We start from the raw sequence: 16666 nt of genomic DNA, 5'->3' as shown, positions 1-16666 counted from the left end.
CAAAACAATGCCGATGATAGATCACACGACGGCGTAGATAGATAGCGTCGTCGTCGATGGCGCGCTGGGCTTCCTTATGCACATGCCCTTGTGAAATGCTTATGGGCTAACAGAGAGCTTATAACGTTAGTGTTAACGAGCGTTCGGTCATGTGCATTTACCGTCGAGTGAACGGTAATGCTGTATTATTGTCAAGTCGATTCCAAATTGGATTCGCCAAATTTATCGACCGATTATTTGTACTGACTTTTGTATGTAAGAAGTCACACTAGTTCCAGTCACACACTAATTCAATGTTGAGTTGGTCGAAGAGTGGATTTGATTGGCCACTTGATTCAGGTTTTGGGTTTTGATTGGTCGATCGATTGGCCGCCGAGTTTGGCCAAATTTTGGGTAAAAGGCCATCGGAAGGTGGCTTTACAGCATATCCGCATATTTATCCGGACTGTCGAGGCAAAAGTGTCATTGACAGTGATATGCTGCCAGATTCGAAAACCATGCGCGCCGCCTCCGCCATCACATCCATTGCCCTTGTAGTGTCTGTGCTGCTTCCATGTGCACAAGTACATCTGTCCACTAGCAGAACTCTCGTCCTAAGCACGTTGCACGTCTCGTGTACGTAGGTGTTAGCTGACGAAGTGTCGACGACAGCGCCTGTCGTGCAGTGGTATGCGCCGTTCCTAAGTGGCGGTGGGTACTGCTCGGAAGCCATTTCGTTTGTCGGTGCCGTGGACAACGTCAAGTCGCCTCTATTTTCGCTGCGGATCACCCAACATGGCGATTCCGTCAACCCATCGTTCTCGACGACGCTGCCTACGGACATCCAAGCGCTGTTCCGGTCGCACTGGTTCACGTCCCCGAGTGCAACGCCTCCAACCATCGCCATCTGTCACTCCGAGCCCGGAGCGTGGAATCCTCCTCGATACCAGACGTCGTTGTGTCCCCCTCAAGGTAGCATGACGTCGTCCTAATGCTCCTACGATGTAGCAACTGATGCCTAGGCACCGAGTACGCGATCGGCCGCACGATGTTTGAGACCGATCGGTTGCCGTCTGGTTGGGCTCAGCGCATGGACGACATCATGGACGAAATCTGGGTACCCACCATGTACGTATGATGCACTCATCGTGACATACATTTTGGCCATCACCGTGACATATCATGTTTGGATATAGCTGACATATCATGTCTGTAGGTTTGCCAAGTCGATCTTTGAGGCTGCCGGCGTGCCCCCAAACAAAGTGGTCGTGGTCCCAGAAGCCATCGACGTCGAGTTTTTCGATCCAGATACCGCGACGCCGCTTCCAAGTAAGACAACAACTACCCTGTCGCATGGATCCAATGATAGGTCATCATGACGTGTTTGTAGTTGACGGCATCACAGAGGCCACGACGGTGTTCTTGTCCATTTTCAAGTACGATCGAGTGTCTATTGTAGTCGTGATGTCCCAATGAAGCTACATACCTTGGCTTGCTTGGACGGATATACTAGGATCGATCACAAGAATGGCGTTATCTGTGATGAAGTGATAACGTCATGATTACCTGACATGGTTTTTAGTGGGTGATATGACGGTGTGTGTATATGTAGGTGGGAAGAGCGAAAAGGATGGAAATCGTTGCTCAAGGCGTACTTGGCGGCGTTCTCGAGGGCCGACGACGACGTGGTGCTGGTGTTGCTTACGAACGCGTACCACAGTTCCAGTGACTTTGCCGTACGATGACATTCCCATGTTGACATGTCATCATGACATCTCCATATGAACATATACGGCGTAGAGTCTCGTGGAGCGGTTCGCGTTGGATACGACCGAAGGACGGTCGATGGACGAGTTGCCGCGCATTCACATCCTGCCGCCCAATCTGCCCCAAGTACGAACATGCTGTTCGGAGTCTTCTTGGATTCCCACAATGTTGCATTAGGACCAGCTTCCGGCGTTGTACAAGGCGGCGACGGCGTTTGTCCTGCCATCTCGCGGGGAAGGATGGGGTCGACCGCATGTGGAAGCAATGGCGATGGCGCTGCCGATCATCGCGACGTTCTGGAGTGGACCTACCGAGTACATGACACTAGAAAACTCCTACCCACTTGACATTGAAGGCTTGGTTCCGGTATGTACCCCCGCTTTGTGTCGCATATGTGACGTCAATGTGTGTACAGGTGGAATCGGGGGCGTTCCAAGGGCATCTATGGGCTGAACCGTCAGTTCCTCATCTTAAAGCGCTGATGCGGCATGTCGTACTGCATCCTGAGGTACCGGGTTCAACAAATATACCACACGCAACGCTGCTGTGGTGCGTAGGAGGCGAGGACGAAAGGACAACGGGCAAGACAAGACATGATTCGGCGTTATGCGCCGTCCGTCGTCGGGGCTATGGTCGTGGAGGCCATCGCAGATGTGTTGGCTTCCCTAGATGCACGCTTCGACGAGTTGTAGTCGCTTGATCGATGCGGTTTCAAAATAGTATCGAAAACGCATCGTCCAATCAAAATTCTACTTTTGACAAGGTATTTGAGTGGCAGTTACCCTATTTTAATATTATATTAATATATGGAGCTATTTCGGTCAAGAACATTTATTAATAAGATGTAGGGTATTTCAATACTCCCTAATTAGATAAAACCATGGCAAGAAATGTTCCCTTAACTAAATACCTTTCGGCGTCGACGTGCTTTGTTCGAAAAACGCCATGGCGCCATCGACCAAGACCTCGACGCGGTCATCGTTGCCGCGCCCTGCGCTGGATGCGAAGAAGTTCAATCGGCGTCTGACGCTTCAGTGCGGGCGACAGGTCAGTTATGCCGAAGTTGGCGACCCGCGCGGTTTTCCAGTGATATGTCTGCTCGGTATGCGAGGCCATCGCTTCCACAGCTGCTTGTACAACAATCTCGCGTTCAATCATGGGATCCGTCTCTTCTGCATCGATCGACCAGGTTACGGCCTCTCGGACAACGTTGCCCCGTCGAACATTCCCCATCCGATTGCGTTCGTGTACATTGTCGAGCAGTTCTTGACGATGCTCCACATTGGGCGGTTTGGACTCATGGCGCAGTCCGCCGGGTGCATCTACGCGTTGGCGATCACAGCGCAGGAATCGTTCGTGTCTAGATTGATTCAACCGGTGATGCTCATCGCGCCTTGGGTGGGCATTCAGAATCCAGGGACGTTGCCGCTGTTGAAGGTCGCCGCGTATTGCCCGACCATCCTGCTCTCCGCGGGCATCAAACTCATAGACGTGTCGAACGACTTGACGTCGATGAGTGCCAAACCAAACTACATTCTCGCGCCACTGGGCTCGCGACACGCGACGCCTTCCGAGGACGAGTACCCCCGTCCTTCTCACGCGGACATCTCGGACGCGATACCTTTCCACGACTTCCAGCAGCGGATTCAAAGTGAGCCCAACAACGTGCTTCAAGATGCAATCTTGTGTCTTGGGAAGAGCCCCGCAGGGTTTGGTTTTGATATGCCTCAACTGCATCACGCCAAGATTCGGGTATTCCACGGCGACCGCGACGCCCTCGTGCCGCTGAAAGCCGCCGAAGAATTCGTGTCCGAGCTCCCTCATGCGCAGCTACAGGTCGTAGAACAAGGGACCCATGCGATACTGTTTGATGAAACGCTCATGGACTTTGTGTTTGCCGCTTTGGGGGCTGCTGCCAAAGCTTCCGTGCACCAACCGGGCCGAAATTGCATAACTTAACGCATTCCAAATATAGTTCCATACATTAGCTTCTGTTTATCCTGCTGCAATACTTTCGACTTTGCCATTCGCAGGGAATGAACTAACAGTAAGTGTTCTATAATTTGCGATTCGATTCTTTGTTCGTTTTTTATTTACTTACAGTCAGTATCAAAATGATCTGCTCCTGATTTTATGTTTTATTATATTCGTCCATCAAACTATCAAGGGAAAAAATGACTTGAAAAAACATCTCCCCGTCCGGGAATTGAACCCGGGTCACCCGCGTGACAGGCAGGTATACTGACCACTATACTAACGAGGATCTTATATTTCTGTGTTATTTTTAATGTATTTATGTAGCTGCTGAATTTTATTGTATAAATCAAGCGATTTGGTTGGCACAAAATTGTAGTACTAGGTAGCGCGTTTTCGGCACGAAAGCCATGGATCTGCCAGGGAAGCTGCCGATGAACCGTCATGTGGTGCACGTGTCGTCGTGGAAGCATCCAAAGAGTCCAGGCATGGACATCGTCCAGACGCATCCTCTGAATCAGCAGCTGGAAGTGTTCTTGCCCACCGCAACGCCCTCTTCCGTCGGCAGTCTCTCTCGCCAAGGCTCATTCTTCTACGCGCTTCGGTTGTGTCCGCGCGAGTTGGTCGAGGAATGCCTCACCCACCCGGATACATGTTACTACGCCATCCTCAAGAATGCGCCGCAGGATGGCGCGAATACCATGACCCTCTTTCCCAGCGGTAAGCATCAACTTGATTAGTCCCTTAGTATGGCACTGACGGTGCTGTTCTCCCCAGGCGACCTCGTCCTGTCACTGGACCATGACACGTACACACAATTCGGTCTCGTCGGGCATCCAAGCGCACTTCCTCCTGGTCTCAAGTCCATCAAAAAGTCTGCCCACGGCAACATGCATGTCATCGCGATCTCGATCAATGGTCTTCAGTCCGACTCCCCATTCAAAGCACGCGTCTTCGCATGTTTAGATCGGTTTGGTCCAGTCGACTTGCTCGTGTGTGCTACGAACTCGAATGGACATGCGCAAACCGTATCCATTACGCACGACGCTGCCCAACGGCGGCGACTGGAACTCAGCGCCACTGTGCATTCGTTTGAAAGCATCGTGCTCCCCGATGCCCTGTCATCTTCGCCCCCAAAGGCTGGCAAGGGTGGCTCCACTGCCGACCAAAAAGACCATATTCAAGACGTGCACGAATGGCTGGGGCTGATGTGCTGTCGCCTCGATGGCCTTTTGCAGGGAAGCAGTCCAGACGAATACGCGTCCAGCTACATCGTTCCCGGCGTCGACGAACCGACGACTGCGGAAAGGCACCGCGCGACTAGCGTGCGATGGAGAGGTCTGATCCCGGAATCGTTTTGTGCCACTGCGTTGGAGTACGCCAAGTCCCAAGTGGCCGACAAGGCGGTGCCGTGGGCGGCAGTGATCGTATGGGGGTTTCCTGATACATTGGCGTCGTGGTTTGATAAGGGCAAGCGGCGAGACCATGGCTTCCAAATGGAAGGCACCAATGGGTACACAATCCTTTGCCTACCAGAGAATCAATACTGGGTCATCCAGTCCATTGGCGCACAGGATGCCGCCGTTTAATGCTGTTGAAGATGATACGTGTGTACTATACAGGTCGTTCGTTGCTTCAGTATTGTAAGGGCGACTGGTTGCGTTTGTGTTCAATGCAGTATACCGTGAAGGGTGTAGTACATATAGTGCAGAATGTGAACAGAATGGTATGTAGTACAGCTGTACGCACGCAATTCCCGTGTTTGGCACTTGATCATTGAAAACCAAATCCAAGGGAGAAATGAAGATATTGTCATTGACGGAGAATCAGGAACTATGTGCGACACGCCTCGACTTTGTACTGTACGAGGAGGCGACGGCAGCTAGCACAATGGGTATCGAATCCCGCGATACCCTCACACATGATGGTGCGATGCCACGTTGTAAAGTGGTGATGCATCGTGTTCGTAAGCAGACATGGTTCCTTGCTGTACTCGTAGCGCAAGTCCACTGTGAGTTGTACTACCTGGTAACTGCCGTTTGAAACGGTCAACCTCCGTATACAAATATATCCGAGGGAGTATGTAAACTCAGAGGTTTCAGCCCACCAATCCAAACCTGGGGCTGGCATGGCGTCAGGCAGGGGTTGTGACTCTCTCTTCGAAAATATGAGAGTTCTCAAATTTGCATACAAAATAGTCGTTACATGCATTCAGCCTCTCCCGAATTCGACATTTCTGCTCAATATGAGAGAGAGTCTCGAAGATCATCACTTTCCAAGGGATCTATCTGCTTGTTGTTCCTCCACGTGGCCAATTGTCGTTTTGGCCACACACTTCAAGCACAACCATGCGCGTGACCTCGATTCTTGTGGCTCTCGCCGCCGCCGTAGCAATGGCGTCGGCCAATGACGTCGCCACCAACACAGACGCCTCGGCGGTCGGCAGCGACGGGGCGGCATTGACCCAACTGGCGGCAGAGATTGAGAGTTTGAAGTCGGCGAATGAAGAATTGGACGCCAAGTACAAACAGGAGCGAGAGCAAGTGGCAGCCCTGCTGAATGTCGTCGACGAACTCAAGGTGTCGTCAGCAGACATGGGCACCAAGCACGACCAAGTGGTTGCGCTGGAAGAAGATTTGGAAGCGCTGCGGAAAGCATCCCAGAAGGCTGAGCGCACGTTTAAGGAGAACACAGCCAACTTGGAAAAGAGCCTCAAGACCATCAGTGCGGCCGCGAGGGAAGCGGAGGAAAGCCGCCAGGCCGACAAAGTGCAGGCCACGGCCACGCTCAAGTCGGTGGAAGGGGTGGTGACGTCGCTCACGACGCAGTTGAACGACGTGAACCTGGAAGTCGCGGGGTTAAAGAAACGCAACTCGGAGCTCGAGGCGCAACTGGGCAACGTGCATGCGGACACGTCGGCGACGACGGAGCAATTGGTGGCGTTGAAGGACACGTTGCAGGCGAAAGCGACGTCGTTGGCGACCGAGAACAAGGATTTGAAGGACAAAGTAGCCGAATTGGAGCTCCAAGTTGCCGCCGACCAAGTCGACATTTCCAAGCTGGAGGCCGAAGTCAAGGCCACCAAAACCAAACTGGGTCAAATCGCGACGTTGCAAACCCAACTCAAGAATGCCAAGCAGAAAATCGTCGACCTGGAAGAGGACGTGAAGAAGGCGGACGCGGCCATCAACTGGCAAGCGGTGTTCTCGACGTACTACGACCACGTCGCCAACACGTTGGAGCACTCGGACGATTACGTGGCGCTGGCCAAGTCGAAGTCTATTGAGATCTACGACAACCACGTCCATCCCATCACGCTGGAAGCCCTCAAGCATGCGTCGACGTTGTCCACGTCCGCGCACGCATTGTACAAGCAGCATGCCGCCCAACACGTGGACCCAGTCGTGGCCCAAGTGGTTCTGGCGGCCGCGCCGCACTACGCCGCCCATGCCCCCGCCTTGCAGGAACAATACTCGAAGTTTGTGGAAAGCGCGCGACGTGTGCTCAACACGGCCGACCAACGCTTCCGCATGACGCGCAAGTGGTGCATTGGCCGACTGAAGAAACTCTACCCCCGCATTGCCAAGTACGCGCGTCAAATTGTGGACTTTACCATCTTCTTGTTGGCCCTTCCCTTGGCGTTTGCCGCGTACCGCGTGGTCGTTGAGGTGATCTCGTGGACGTTGTACCTTGCGACCTGCTGCTGCTGTTTTGGCCTCTTTGGCCGCAAAGCTGTCAAGCACAACACAGCCCAACCCGTGAGCGCCCCGCCTGCTGCTACTGTCGCCAAACCCACCACCCCTTCGGTATCCTCCTCGAAGAAGGGAAAGAAAGGTGATGCCGCGAAAAAGAACCAATAGGAAGATCGTAACGGTCGATTGGGGTTGGTCGAATTATAGATTTTACTGTCCAATGGAAGACGTCAAAAACTTGTCCCATGTGTTCGATTCGCTGAAATATATTGAATAGTATTACTAATAAGGTACAAGAAACAGGACCATACTTTTTCTCCTACTTCTTTTTAGTAACTATTAATAGTACTACTACCGTACTCTCCACATTGACCACAACGATGCTCAAGCATTACCTGAACGAAGCGAAGCTCAAGCTTAAGGACGAGGCATATGAAGATGCGCTGGATGCCAGCTCCAAAGCGTTGGATTTGGACGGCATGAACTTTCAGGCTCTTATGGTCAAGGGCAAGTGCCTCGTCCACTTGCAGAACGTACGCTCGCATCCCATCACGACAACGTTCACCTTTGAAGTTTTCGTCCTCCACTTAGGCAACATTGGCTGAAACCACGTATCGTCGCGCCGTCGAACTTCAGCCTGAGATGCCACTTGTGTGGAAGGTACATGTATACTCTCGTCCACGCTTGGTCGTATTTCACATGCATGTCTGAGTGTAGGGACTGCTGGAAGTGTATGAGATGACAAATGCTCATGCAAAAGCGATCGAACCATTGGAAAAATTGTCTGCGATCTTGATCAAGTCCGATCCAATTGCTCCTTCCTTTGTCATTTCTCATCTCGACTATACAGGAACGAAAAGTGGGATCGATGTCAAAAGGTCGTCTCCGACCTTGCCACGACCGCCACAGCCGCGTCACTCGTCCCTAAAGTACTCGTATTGCATGATACATGTTCCTGATATCCCCCCTTAGGCTCTGAATGCATGGCATCCACTCGTGGTGTCCGTGGCCGACAAACCCGCGCTCTTCCTCGGCGCGTTTCCCAATGCAGACGTCCCGTCCGAAATTCAAATTTGGATTTCCGTGTTACACTTGGTCCAAGTATGGAAGTTTCGCGCGCAAACTTTTTCGACATATTTTTGTCCTCATTTTAGAATTTGCTAACTCGTAGACGCATCGCACGGTCGGGCCTTTCCACAGTGTCGACATCATCTTGGACAACATTGTGCGGTTGGTCCCGTCCTTGTCTTGGGCCGACGAAGATATCCAACAAGATGAAGACGCTGCGAAGAACATGCCGTGGGCTCCCCCTTCCGCGGCGGCGAGCCTGCGCTCTGATGTTGCGGCCGCCATTGACATCGCTGTGGACAATGCGTGGAGAAAGGTGAAGCAAGCCCCATGTGATGCCAAACCAGCCGCGCGACAAGCGTTGGACGCGCTGGCCGCACACTTGACCCGTGCGTGTCCGCGCGCCAAACGCGCGGCGGAAGTGCGCCTGCTTCGAATCGAAGATAACGATTCCGGTACCATTAATATTTATGTTTTTGTTGTTACTATTTATTTCCACCCTGAAATATAATACATCCTTCTATGTTGTATCCACATAAACAATGTTGTGTATATGTCACTATGTGTTGTGTCTGTTATTTTGGGGGAATTGCGGGCAGATTGAATATGAACGGGGTTGTGTAGAAGTGCTGTCTCCTGCCGAAGAGGAGCAATGTCTGGCGGTGCTCAAATCAACTGCGTCGAGCACGACGAGTCCATTGGTGCACCTCTATCGTGGTCTGGACCAAGCGAACGCTGGACAGTTCCCCGAGGTAGTCGATTCCAGTGGAGTTGTTCGTGTTTTTGGTTACATCACTTGTTATGGTCCACATAGGCGGTTGCGAGCATCCTGCAAGGAGTCGCAAGTATCCCAGAACACATTCAAGCTCGAGTCGTGGTAGCGATGCTGTCGCTCGAGTCCGCCACATTCGATCCCCAGCGCTGTCTCGACATGATCCGCGCGGCTCAAGATGCGGTGCAATGTCGCTTCGACACTCTCGGCACATCCCCTCGATCGTACGTGACATGAGTACAATGACATTGCTGCCGAAATAATTGTCAAATTCTTTCTCATTTGCTGCATAATATCCTGCCGAGCCTTGGTGGTGACGAGTGATGCGAGTGAAGATTCAACGTTGGACCTGTCATTTTACAGTGTTTGGTTCCCTGTACGAGCTTTGATGTGTGATGTGTCCTAGGTATTCGGACACGGCGATGAATCTCCTGCAAGCGAGGGCGCTGATTGCCCAACACAACTGGGCCAATGCCATCATGGTGTACGAAGGCATCATCGAGCACGAACCGTTCCTTCCGGACGCAGTGATTGGTCTCACGGAAGCGCATCTTCACCAAAGCAATCTTGATGACGCCGCGTCCACGATGCAGTTCCTTCCGTACGTTCCTGGAGAGTTGTAGTGGACTCCCCTTGTCGGTGTTGTTGTGGTGTATTTTGATTGATATGTGACTCCAAAAATGTATCCTGCATATATGGTGACGACGGCAAGATATGTACTTGATATTTCCTACACATATCGAACGTCGTCGACTCGATTATTCCAGTTGAAAACAATGTATCGTTTTCTTTATGTATGTGTGTGTGCTACTGTATGTATGCTAACATCCGATTGTTGCTCTTATGTAGACCACAAGAATCTGCGGCGTATTGCGCCGCCAAGGGATGGCTGGCGTACCACCAAGGGGACTTGGCCGCGGCCCAAGCGATTTTGGAAGCTGGACTGGCATATCCTGACGTGACGTGGGCGCTCAAGTACCGCCTGGCGCGGGTGTATTGGGACTTGGGTGGCGACTTTCAAACGAACAAGGCGTTCTGCGTGGCCCAACTGGTCGGCGCGGCGAAACTCAACCCCCACGAGGCGGTGATCTTTCGGTGGCTGGGTACGTACTACCTCGATGTGGCGGCCGACCCTGTTCGAGCGGAGAAGTGTTTTCTCAAAGCGTTATCGCTGGACCCGTCGTGCCAAGTTTGTGGTCTCGCTTTGACCGACTCGTTGTACGCGACCAACTATGAGCGCGCCGTGCAGCTGTGGACAGACATGGCTGCGACGCCCGTCCACGCGCCGTGGGCGCTGCTTCGACTGGCGCAGCACGATGTCACACATGGCAACGAAACCGCCATCGCCCATCTGCACAAACTGCTGCGCCACGACCCGCACAATGCGTCGTTGTGGGCCGCGCTCGGCCACGTGTACCAAGTGTTTGGACGCATTGTGGCCGCGCAAAAGTCGTACGCCAAGTCGTTGTCGTTGGTCGGGAGCCCAGATGATGCAACAAATCTCCCCAGTACTAGTGTGCTGTGTGAACTGGCGCGCATCGAGCTGTCGTTGGGGTTGCTGGACGAAGCATTGGCCCATTTAACCACGGCCGTGGAAGCAGGCGTGACGACGACCTCGAATGACCAGACCAACGTGGGCGCGGCGGTGCACAAGCTGCTCGCCGAAACTCTGTTTACACAGGCAAAAACGTTGTGTGCACAGGGTTTGTATGGCCGCAGCCACGACAAGTTGAAGCAGGCGTCGACGGTCCTCTGCACGTACTTGGATCAAACCTCCCAAAGCGACGATGACGACAACGATGCCACCACTAGCCTGTACAAGTTGGTGGGGGACATCCACCTGTTTGCGTTCTACTTGCCTGTGGACGACACGTGGCTGTCGTTTTTGCAACAAGGCACGGACGCGTACCTGAAAGCGTTGTCGGCGCAACTCCACGACGCCATGGCGTTGTTCGATGTGGGCGTGGGCTACTGGGTCCAAGCCCAAGCGCGGGCTTATCTTCAAAATGTGCCCATGGCCAAATGGAGCTTGCAGCACCAACCGGCGTACCCGCCCGAGACTTTGTCGCCCGTGACGACGGCGCGGTCGTACTTAACGCAGTCGTTGCAAGCGAATCCCAACGACGCCAACGTGTGGAATGCGCTGGGCGCGGTGCACGACCACATCGTGCTCAAGCAGTTTGCATTTGTCCGAGCGATCGAGTTGGAGAATTTGGATGCGGCATGGGCCAACCTTGGCATGCTCTACCTCCAGTCGGGCCATCTCGGTAAGTTCGTTCGTTCGTTCGCTCGTCACTGTATATAGTGTTGCTGTATTGCATGTCGTGGGAATTCTACCCCTTTTTTCACCAAGTCGAACGTGTACTGGGGAGACAATGTGTGTTTATTTTAGGGTGGTTGTAAACTGACTGTTCCTCGCCTAAACTAGTGTGTTGATGTATTGTGGATTCCGTACGAATTTCCATACCTCGTCGAATCGAATGATCTCGCCGCCGAATCGAAACACGAACTATCGCCGCTATTGGCTAATCCAATTTTGAGTGGATTTGATTGGCTCTTACAGAAAAGACAAGTATATTCAACCAATCACAACTCCAGCGTGATTCAATGTTGATAAGACAAACCACGCGAATTTTGCAAGTTTATAGCGAATTCACAATATCGAGTTATTTGACTGTATTGGACATAGCTCTGGCGCAAAAGGCATTTTTGAGTCTCCAAGGCGTCAACCCCAACCACCCAGCCATGTGGCTCGGGAATGGACTGATGGAGTGCCAAAACCAAGATCCCGCGCAAGCCCACGCTGCGTTTACTTGTGCGATGGAGCTGCGCCTGGATTTGGACATTTTGCACGGGTTTGCCTACACGGCGCTGTTGAGTCGGACGGGGTCGCTGGACCAGGCGTTGTTTGCCCTGAAAAAGTACAACGAGCGCGATGCCCGGCATCCTGCAGCCATCAACAGCTTGGGCGTGGTACGTCAACTTGCATGATCACGAGTCCATATTAAACGATGCAGCACGGCGAGTCTTTTTTGTTTGCTTGCTGACGTGTGGACAATCATGTAGGCGTTGATGCGCACGGGACTGTTCCAACAAGCAGTCGCCGCGTTTCAATCGGCGTTGGAGTTGGTGAAAAATGACGTTTTGTTCGTGGCGGGGGTGACTCGCAATCTCGTGCAAGCGTTGATTCACGTCAAGCAATTCGATCTCGCCGACACGGCCTTGCATGCCCTTGATAAGTCGTCGCCCCAAGTGTCGTTGCTGAAAGCGACGGTTTGTAGCATGACACAGTTGGATGCAGGAGGCGTGACGACATTTGTAGGTGCTCGTGGGTCGAGGGGGGCATGACAAGGAAGCGCTGGCTGCGTTGGACCAAGCTGTGAAAGACCTGCCCGCTTCGTTGACGGACAGTGGCGTTGTGCATGTTCATTTGACACGGAGTGTGTTGCTGCATCAGTTGGGCCACGTGGACGCCAGTCGTGAGTCGTTGCAAGCCTTGTTGCTGACACACCCGGGCAAGTCGGACGCGATCTTGACCGTCATGTTGACGTTGGGCGGTGCATCGATGTGGTGGAGTCCATCGGAAGCAACGATGACTCAAGCGTTGTGTGGACCGTTGGTGGCGCTGTATCAAAAGCTCAACTTGGGTGCAGAATGCAAGCGCATTTGCGACTTCTGGACGACTACGTTCCCCAAGGATCCGAATGGATGGCTGGCGTTGGCCCAGTCGAGCTTGCACTTTGGTAAACTCGTAGGTCCCCTCAGTTGCTCACCCACGTCGTCGGTACCATCGTCCGTGTTGCCCTACGACGCAACCCTGCTCCGATACCAGATCGAGTCGGTCGAGCAATTGTTTGGGTCATGGCATGCGTCCGATGCCGCCGTCCGCAAGTGGCTTCACTTGCACCCGGTGGATTCATTGGCCCCTCTTCTCGTGGCCATGGCGCTTCTGAAGCGCCTCGCCATCGCGCCAACCGACGAATCGTTGCTCCATCAAGCCAAGACGTGGCTGGAGTCGTATGCCAGCAACGCCACTTCTTCCACTCCGTATACCACGTGGTTGTGGCATGTCCTCAACAGCTACTTGTATGCCGATATGGACAACGCCAAGGCAACGTTCCATGCGGTGGATGCCACGACACTCGTCACGACGGACTTGTCTGCGCATGTCCCAGTGCTGCTGTATCAAGCGCGCAGCGTTGTCTACACGGACCCCGACGCTGCGATTGCGTTGTACTTGGCTTATTTGAAGCAAGAAAAAGGTGCCAAGGCCGTCAAAGTCGAACTGGCGGTGCTGTTGGAAGCGCAGGGGTATATCAAGAGCGCGTGGCGGCTGTGGAAAGACGTGGACGATGGCGAAACCAACGAGTGGAAGGGACTCGTCGCGGTGAAACGCGCGTTTTTGCAACGCGAAAACCCCAAGCTGGCGGCCAAGTGCTTGCGGGACTTGGGGCCTTTCAACGTGTCCGATGCGTTTGTCCAGGCGTTCAAGGCCGAGTTTGATCTTGCGTAGATCGGTGGACCCACGACTGGATATCCCATGAAACAGGGAACGATTACTTACAGTATCGGGGTACACACGCGTGCTGTAAACTCTACCAAACGACATGGAAAATGCAACACAATCTGTTCCCAGTATGATGTGTTGAAAACAACATTTGGACTGCATTTATTGTGGATCCGTCGAATCGAATCATGAATAATCGACGGTATTGGGTAATCCAATTTTGAGTGGATTTGATTGGCTCTTACAGAACGGACAAGTAAAATTATCCAATCAGAATTCCAGTGTGATTCCATACTGATTAGACAAACGGCGCGTAGTTTGGATGTTTATAACGTTAACGCACAATATTACATGACCACACTACCGACGACTTTAAACTGCATGGAACCAGCTCGGGTTTATCATGCATCGTCATCATCGTCATCGTCATCGTCGTCATCCATGTCCGCATGAACGTCGTCGGCGCTGCCGCGGAAGGCTATGACAATGGCGCGATTCTCCTGGTCCACAATGCTGCGAATCCGTTGGTCAAAGTCTCTTTTGATCTTGTTGGCGAGTGCAGCATCGTCCGTCAACGCGTTCGTGTCACGCACTCCACCGTTCTGAATGTCCCGATGGTCGTTGATAACGTCATACTCCACGCCGTTGTCGTCACCAATGTCGTCACCGACGTCCCATTGGTCGTAGTTACCAAAGTCGTATTGGTCGAATTCGTCGTCATCACCGATGTCGTCATCATTCGAGTGTGAGTCATCCAAGTCATCAGCGTAATCTTGGTCGGAATAGTACGAGTCGACGGGGGGTGGAGGAAGCGGCGGCGGCGCCATCACGGGCATCAATGCCTTGGCGGCTTTCTTCAACTTCTTCCTGGCCAAACCCGCCTTTGCTTTGGCTTTCTTCTTGAACTGGGCCAGGATCTTCTTGTCCAATGCTTCCTTTGTCAGTGCATCCTTGTCGTACTTGCCGGCGTTCTGCGCCTCGCGGCGGATGGAGGCAAAGTCGCTCTCGCCGTCGCCGTCGAGATCGTCCTCTTCGTTCACAGCAGCAGAGCCTTCGCAACGAGCGATCACGCGCATGAACCTGCTGTTGCGACATCCGCGCTTCGTCACTCGCGCTAACAAGTCCCGACACGGCGTCACGGAACACCATCGTGTGGACAATGGGATGTTGCGCGCTTGGCAGGCCCCGCCATACCGTTGGAGGAGGCTCAACGTCTCGTCGCCGCATCGACTCGCATGATTCATGGCGGCGAAAGCGGCTGCGCCGCCCACAAATAGGTTCCGCACGGACAGCACCATGGCAGATTGAAGTGCTCTTGTTTCGTCCTGGTCATTGCGGTCAAACGACGACCGTGTGCGATTGACAACCGAGTTGCAAACACGCGAATAAAATAAATGACACTTAAATTAAGCTTCGTTTTTGTATAAATTCACAATTAATATTGACCCTGTCGGTGAAAAGCGTCCAAATATTTGGCCCATTTCATTGACGGAGCGAGGTTTTTCCCCAAAATATTTAAAAAAACGACGAGATTCCAAGTACTTGTCTAACTGGTTGCTTCTTGTATTTAACTTTAAAAAATCGAGACAAAGTTCCCGACTCTTGTAGCACACACACTGGCATGTCATGGTCACTCGCTCATCTACGAGAGTTCGGCCGTCAAAGGCGGCACCGTGCCAGGAAGCAGCGTGAAGCGGAGCCCCACGTTGGTCGTGGCGAACGCAGGACAGAACCCTCGAAAGTATAGATGCCGAAACGCAGGTCCCAGAGGTCGACCGTTGCGGTAGAAACTCAGGAGACCCAACTCAGAATCGTACAAAGTACCGACGACATCGCCTTGGACGCAGACAGCTTCGGGACCTCCATACGGCTCTAACGTGACACTGACTTTCTTGCCAAGATGGGCGGCGAAACCCCAGAAAGTGTCTGTACCAACCACGGTCGAGTTCAGCGGCACGTCGACGGTGGCGACACCGACAAAAATTCCGTCGCCGAGGAGCGTTGTATCCAAGCGAACTTCCCAGTACTTGCAACCGCTGGTCAGTCGTCCTTCAGCGCCTGTTACACAGCCGGTTCCACGACCGATTTGGGTTACTACAGGCGATACGAGGGTCGTTGGATTTTCCGATGTTGCAGCAGCAGCACGACGATTGTTCGTAGTACTTGATAGCTTATCACGAGGATTCACATCGATAGGTGGTGTAGTCGGGTGATATTCTGTCGATGGAGCAGATGGAGCAGTTGGAGGTATTGCTTGGGCGGTCTCCTTGTCGCTGGCTTCGATGTGAAGCAGAGACGAGCATTTGGTGAGCTTGATTGTGGGGAATATGGTGACGAGCAGTGGTCGCAACGACGTAAACACGAGTTGGCCGGGGTTGGGTGGCGAGAGTCTATAGTCGTCGGGGCCACCGAAGAGCGGCTGCATCACCACGACGTTGTCCACGAGCAGCAGTGGCATGTCTAAGTGGCGGAGGATGCGTTCACGCAATGCGGCAAACGAGACGGTTAGCTCCACGGTGAGCGTGAACCGCTCCAACGGCCGCGGCAACGCAAAGCATGTGACCTGAAAGGCATGGGACGTGGACACGATACGTCGCTGCAGGTAGCCGATGCCCCACGGGAACTTGACGGTCACCTTGGGCAGCGACTCCCAGGCTTCCGTGGTGGTAAGTGCCGCCAGACCAAACGGCGTCGCAACCCACATAGTACATGTGGTTGGTGGAATCTTAGGACGCTTTTTATCCAATCATAAACGTAAATGTTCGATTAATACACCCATCTGATTCGTCAATTTAGCATTAATGCAAAGCGCGTGGTGTAATTTTGACCAATCCTGTAACAATATCCACCATTCATTTTAACCAATGATTTAACTAATGTGATATCATTGGTTGTTAAAAAATCTAT

General features: G+C 52.8%; 7 protein-coding genes and 1 non-coding gene across 12 annotated transcripts; 5 read left to right on the top strand and 3 right to left on the bottom strand.

Moving 5' to 3' along the window:
• The first annotated feature begins 481 nt into the window (after positions 1-481).
• Positions 482-2563, top strand: H257_08397 (hypothetical protein). 5 transcript variants are annotated; one of them, XM_009834252.1, is made up of 10 exons: positions 482-563; positions 624-951; positions 1002-1107; positions 1196-1308; positions 1370-1415; positions 1592-1715; positions 1780-1872; positions 1924-2112; positions 2162-2254; positions 2304-2563. In XM_009834252.1, the coding sequence occupies exons 1-10, from the start codon at positions 498-500 to the stop codon at positions 2436-2438; spliced, it is 1293 nt and encodes a 430-aa protein (XP_009832554.1). In that variant the 5' UTR covers positions 482-497; the 3' UTR covers positions 2439-2563. The 5 variants fall into 5 exon arrangements, with proteins under 5 accessions (XP_009832554.1, XP_009832553.1, XP_009832551.1 ...); XM_009834251.1 differs by having other exon boundaries at positions 2162-2563; XM_009834249.1 differs by having other exon boundaries at positions 1924-2254.
• A 62-nt stretch (positions 2564-2625) lies between these two features.
• On the top strand, positions 2626-3735 carry H257_08396 (hypothetical protein). Its single transcript, XM_009834248.1, has one exon. It carries the CDS (start codon positions 2692-2694, stop codon positions 3703-3705), a length of 1014 nt encoding a protein of 337 aa, XP_009832550.1. The 5' UTR covers positions 2626-2691; the 3' UTR covers positions 3706-3735.
• A 202-nt stretch (positions 3736-3937) lies between these two features.
• On the bottom strand, positions 3938-4009 carry H257_08395. The gene has a single exon. It is a non-coding gene; the product is annotated as a tRNA-Asp (tRNA).
• A 93-nt stretch (positions 4010-4102) lies between these two features.
• H257_08394 (hypothetical protein) lies at positions 4103-5439 on the top strand. Its single transcript, XM_009834247.1, has 2 exons — positions 4103-4440; positions 4498-5439. The coding sequence occupies exons 1-2, from the start codon at positions 4131-4133 to the stop codon at positions 5307-5309; spliced, it is 1122 nt and encodes a 373-aa protein (XP_009832549.1). The 5' UTR covers positions 4103-4130; the 3' UTR covers positions 5310-5439.
• A 478-nt stretch (positions 5440-5917) lies between these two features.
• On the top strand, positions 5918-7732 carry H257_08393 (hypothetical protein). Its single transcript, XM_009834246.1, has one exon. It carries the CDS (start codon positions 6069-6071, stop codon positions 7578-7580), a length of 1512 nt encoding a protein of 503 aa, XP_009832548.1. The 5' UTR covers positions 5918-6068; the 3' UTR covers positions 7581-7732.
• A 52-nt stretch (positions 7733-7784) lies between these two features.
• On the top strand, positions 7785-13946 carry H257_08392 (hypothetical protein). The gene is made up of 13 exons (XM_009834245.1): positions 7785-7945; positions 8004-8072; positions 8130-8212; positions 8263-8341; positions 8385-8513; positions 8584-8935; positions 9105-9232; positions 9295-9476; positions 9659-9853; positions 10102-11519; positions 11942-12225; positions 12319-12525; positions 12575-13946. Exons 1-13 carry the CDS (start codon positions 7793-7795, stop codon positions 13763-13765), a joined length of 4470 nt encoding a protein of 1489 aa, XP_009832547.1. The 5' UTR covers positions 7785-7792; the 3' UTR covers positions 13766-13946.
• A 214-nt stretch (positions 13947-14160) lies between these two features.
• Positions 14161-15109, bottom strand: H257_08391 (hypothetical protein; the record flags this gene model as incomplete). The annotated part of the gene is made up of 1 exon (XM_009834244.1): positions 14161-15109. The coding sequence occupies exon 1, from the start codon at positions 15055-15057 to the stop codon at positions 14161-14163; it is 897 nt and encodes a 298-aa protein (XP_009832546.1). The 5' UTR covers positions 15058-15109.
• A 191-nt stretch (positions 15110-15300) lies between these two features.
• On the bottom strand, positions 15301-16463 carry H257_08390 (hypothetical protein; the record flags this gene model as incomplete). The annotated part of the gene is made up of 1 exon (XM_009834243.1): positions 15301-16463. One exon carries the CDS (start codon positions 16461-16463, stop codon positions 15402-15404), a length of 1062 nt encoding a protein of 353 aa, XP_009832545.1. The 3' UTR covers positions 15301-15401.
• Positions 16464-16666: the final 203 nt, after the last annotated feature.

The sequence above is a fragment of the Aphanomyces astaci genome, assembly GCF_000520075.1.
Source record: "Aphanomyces astaci strain APO3 unplaced genomic scaffold supercont1.18, whole genome shotgun sequence".
NCBI classification, from domain to species: Eukaryota; Oomycota; class Saprolegniomycetes; order Saprolegniales; family Verrucalvaceae; genus Aphanomyces; species Aphanomyces astaci.
Note: the sequence above shows the minus strand (reverse complement) of the source record. Positions and strands in the feature narration are given on the sequence as shown.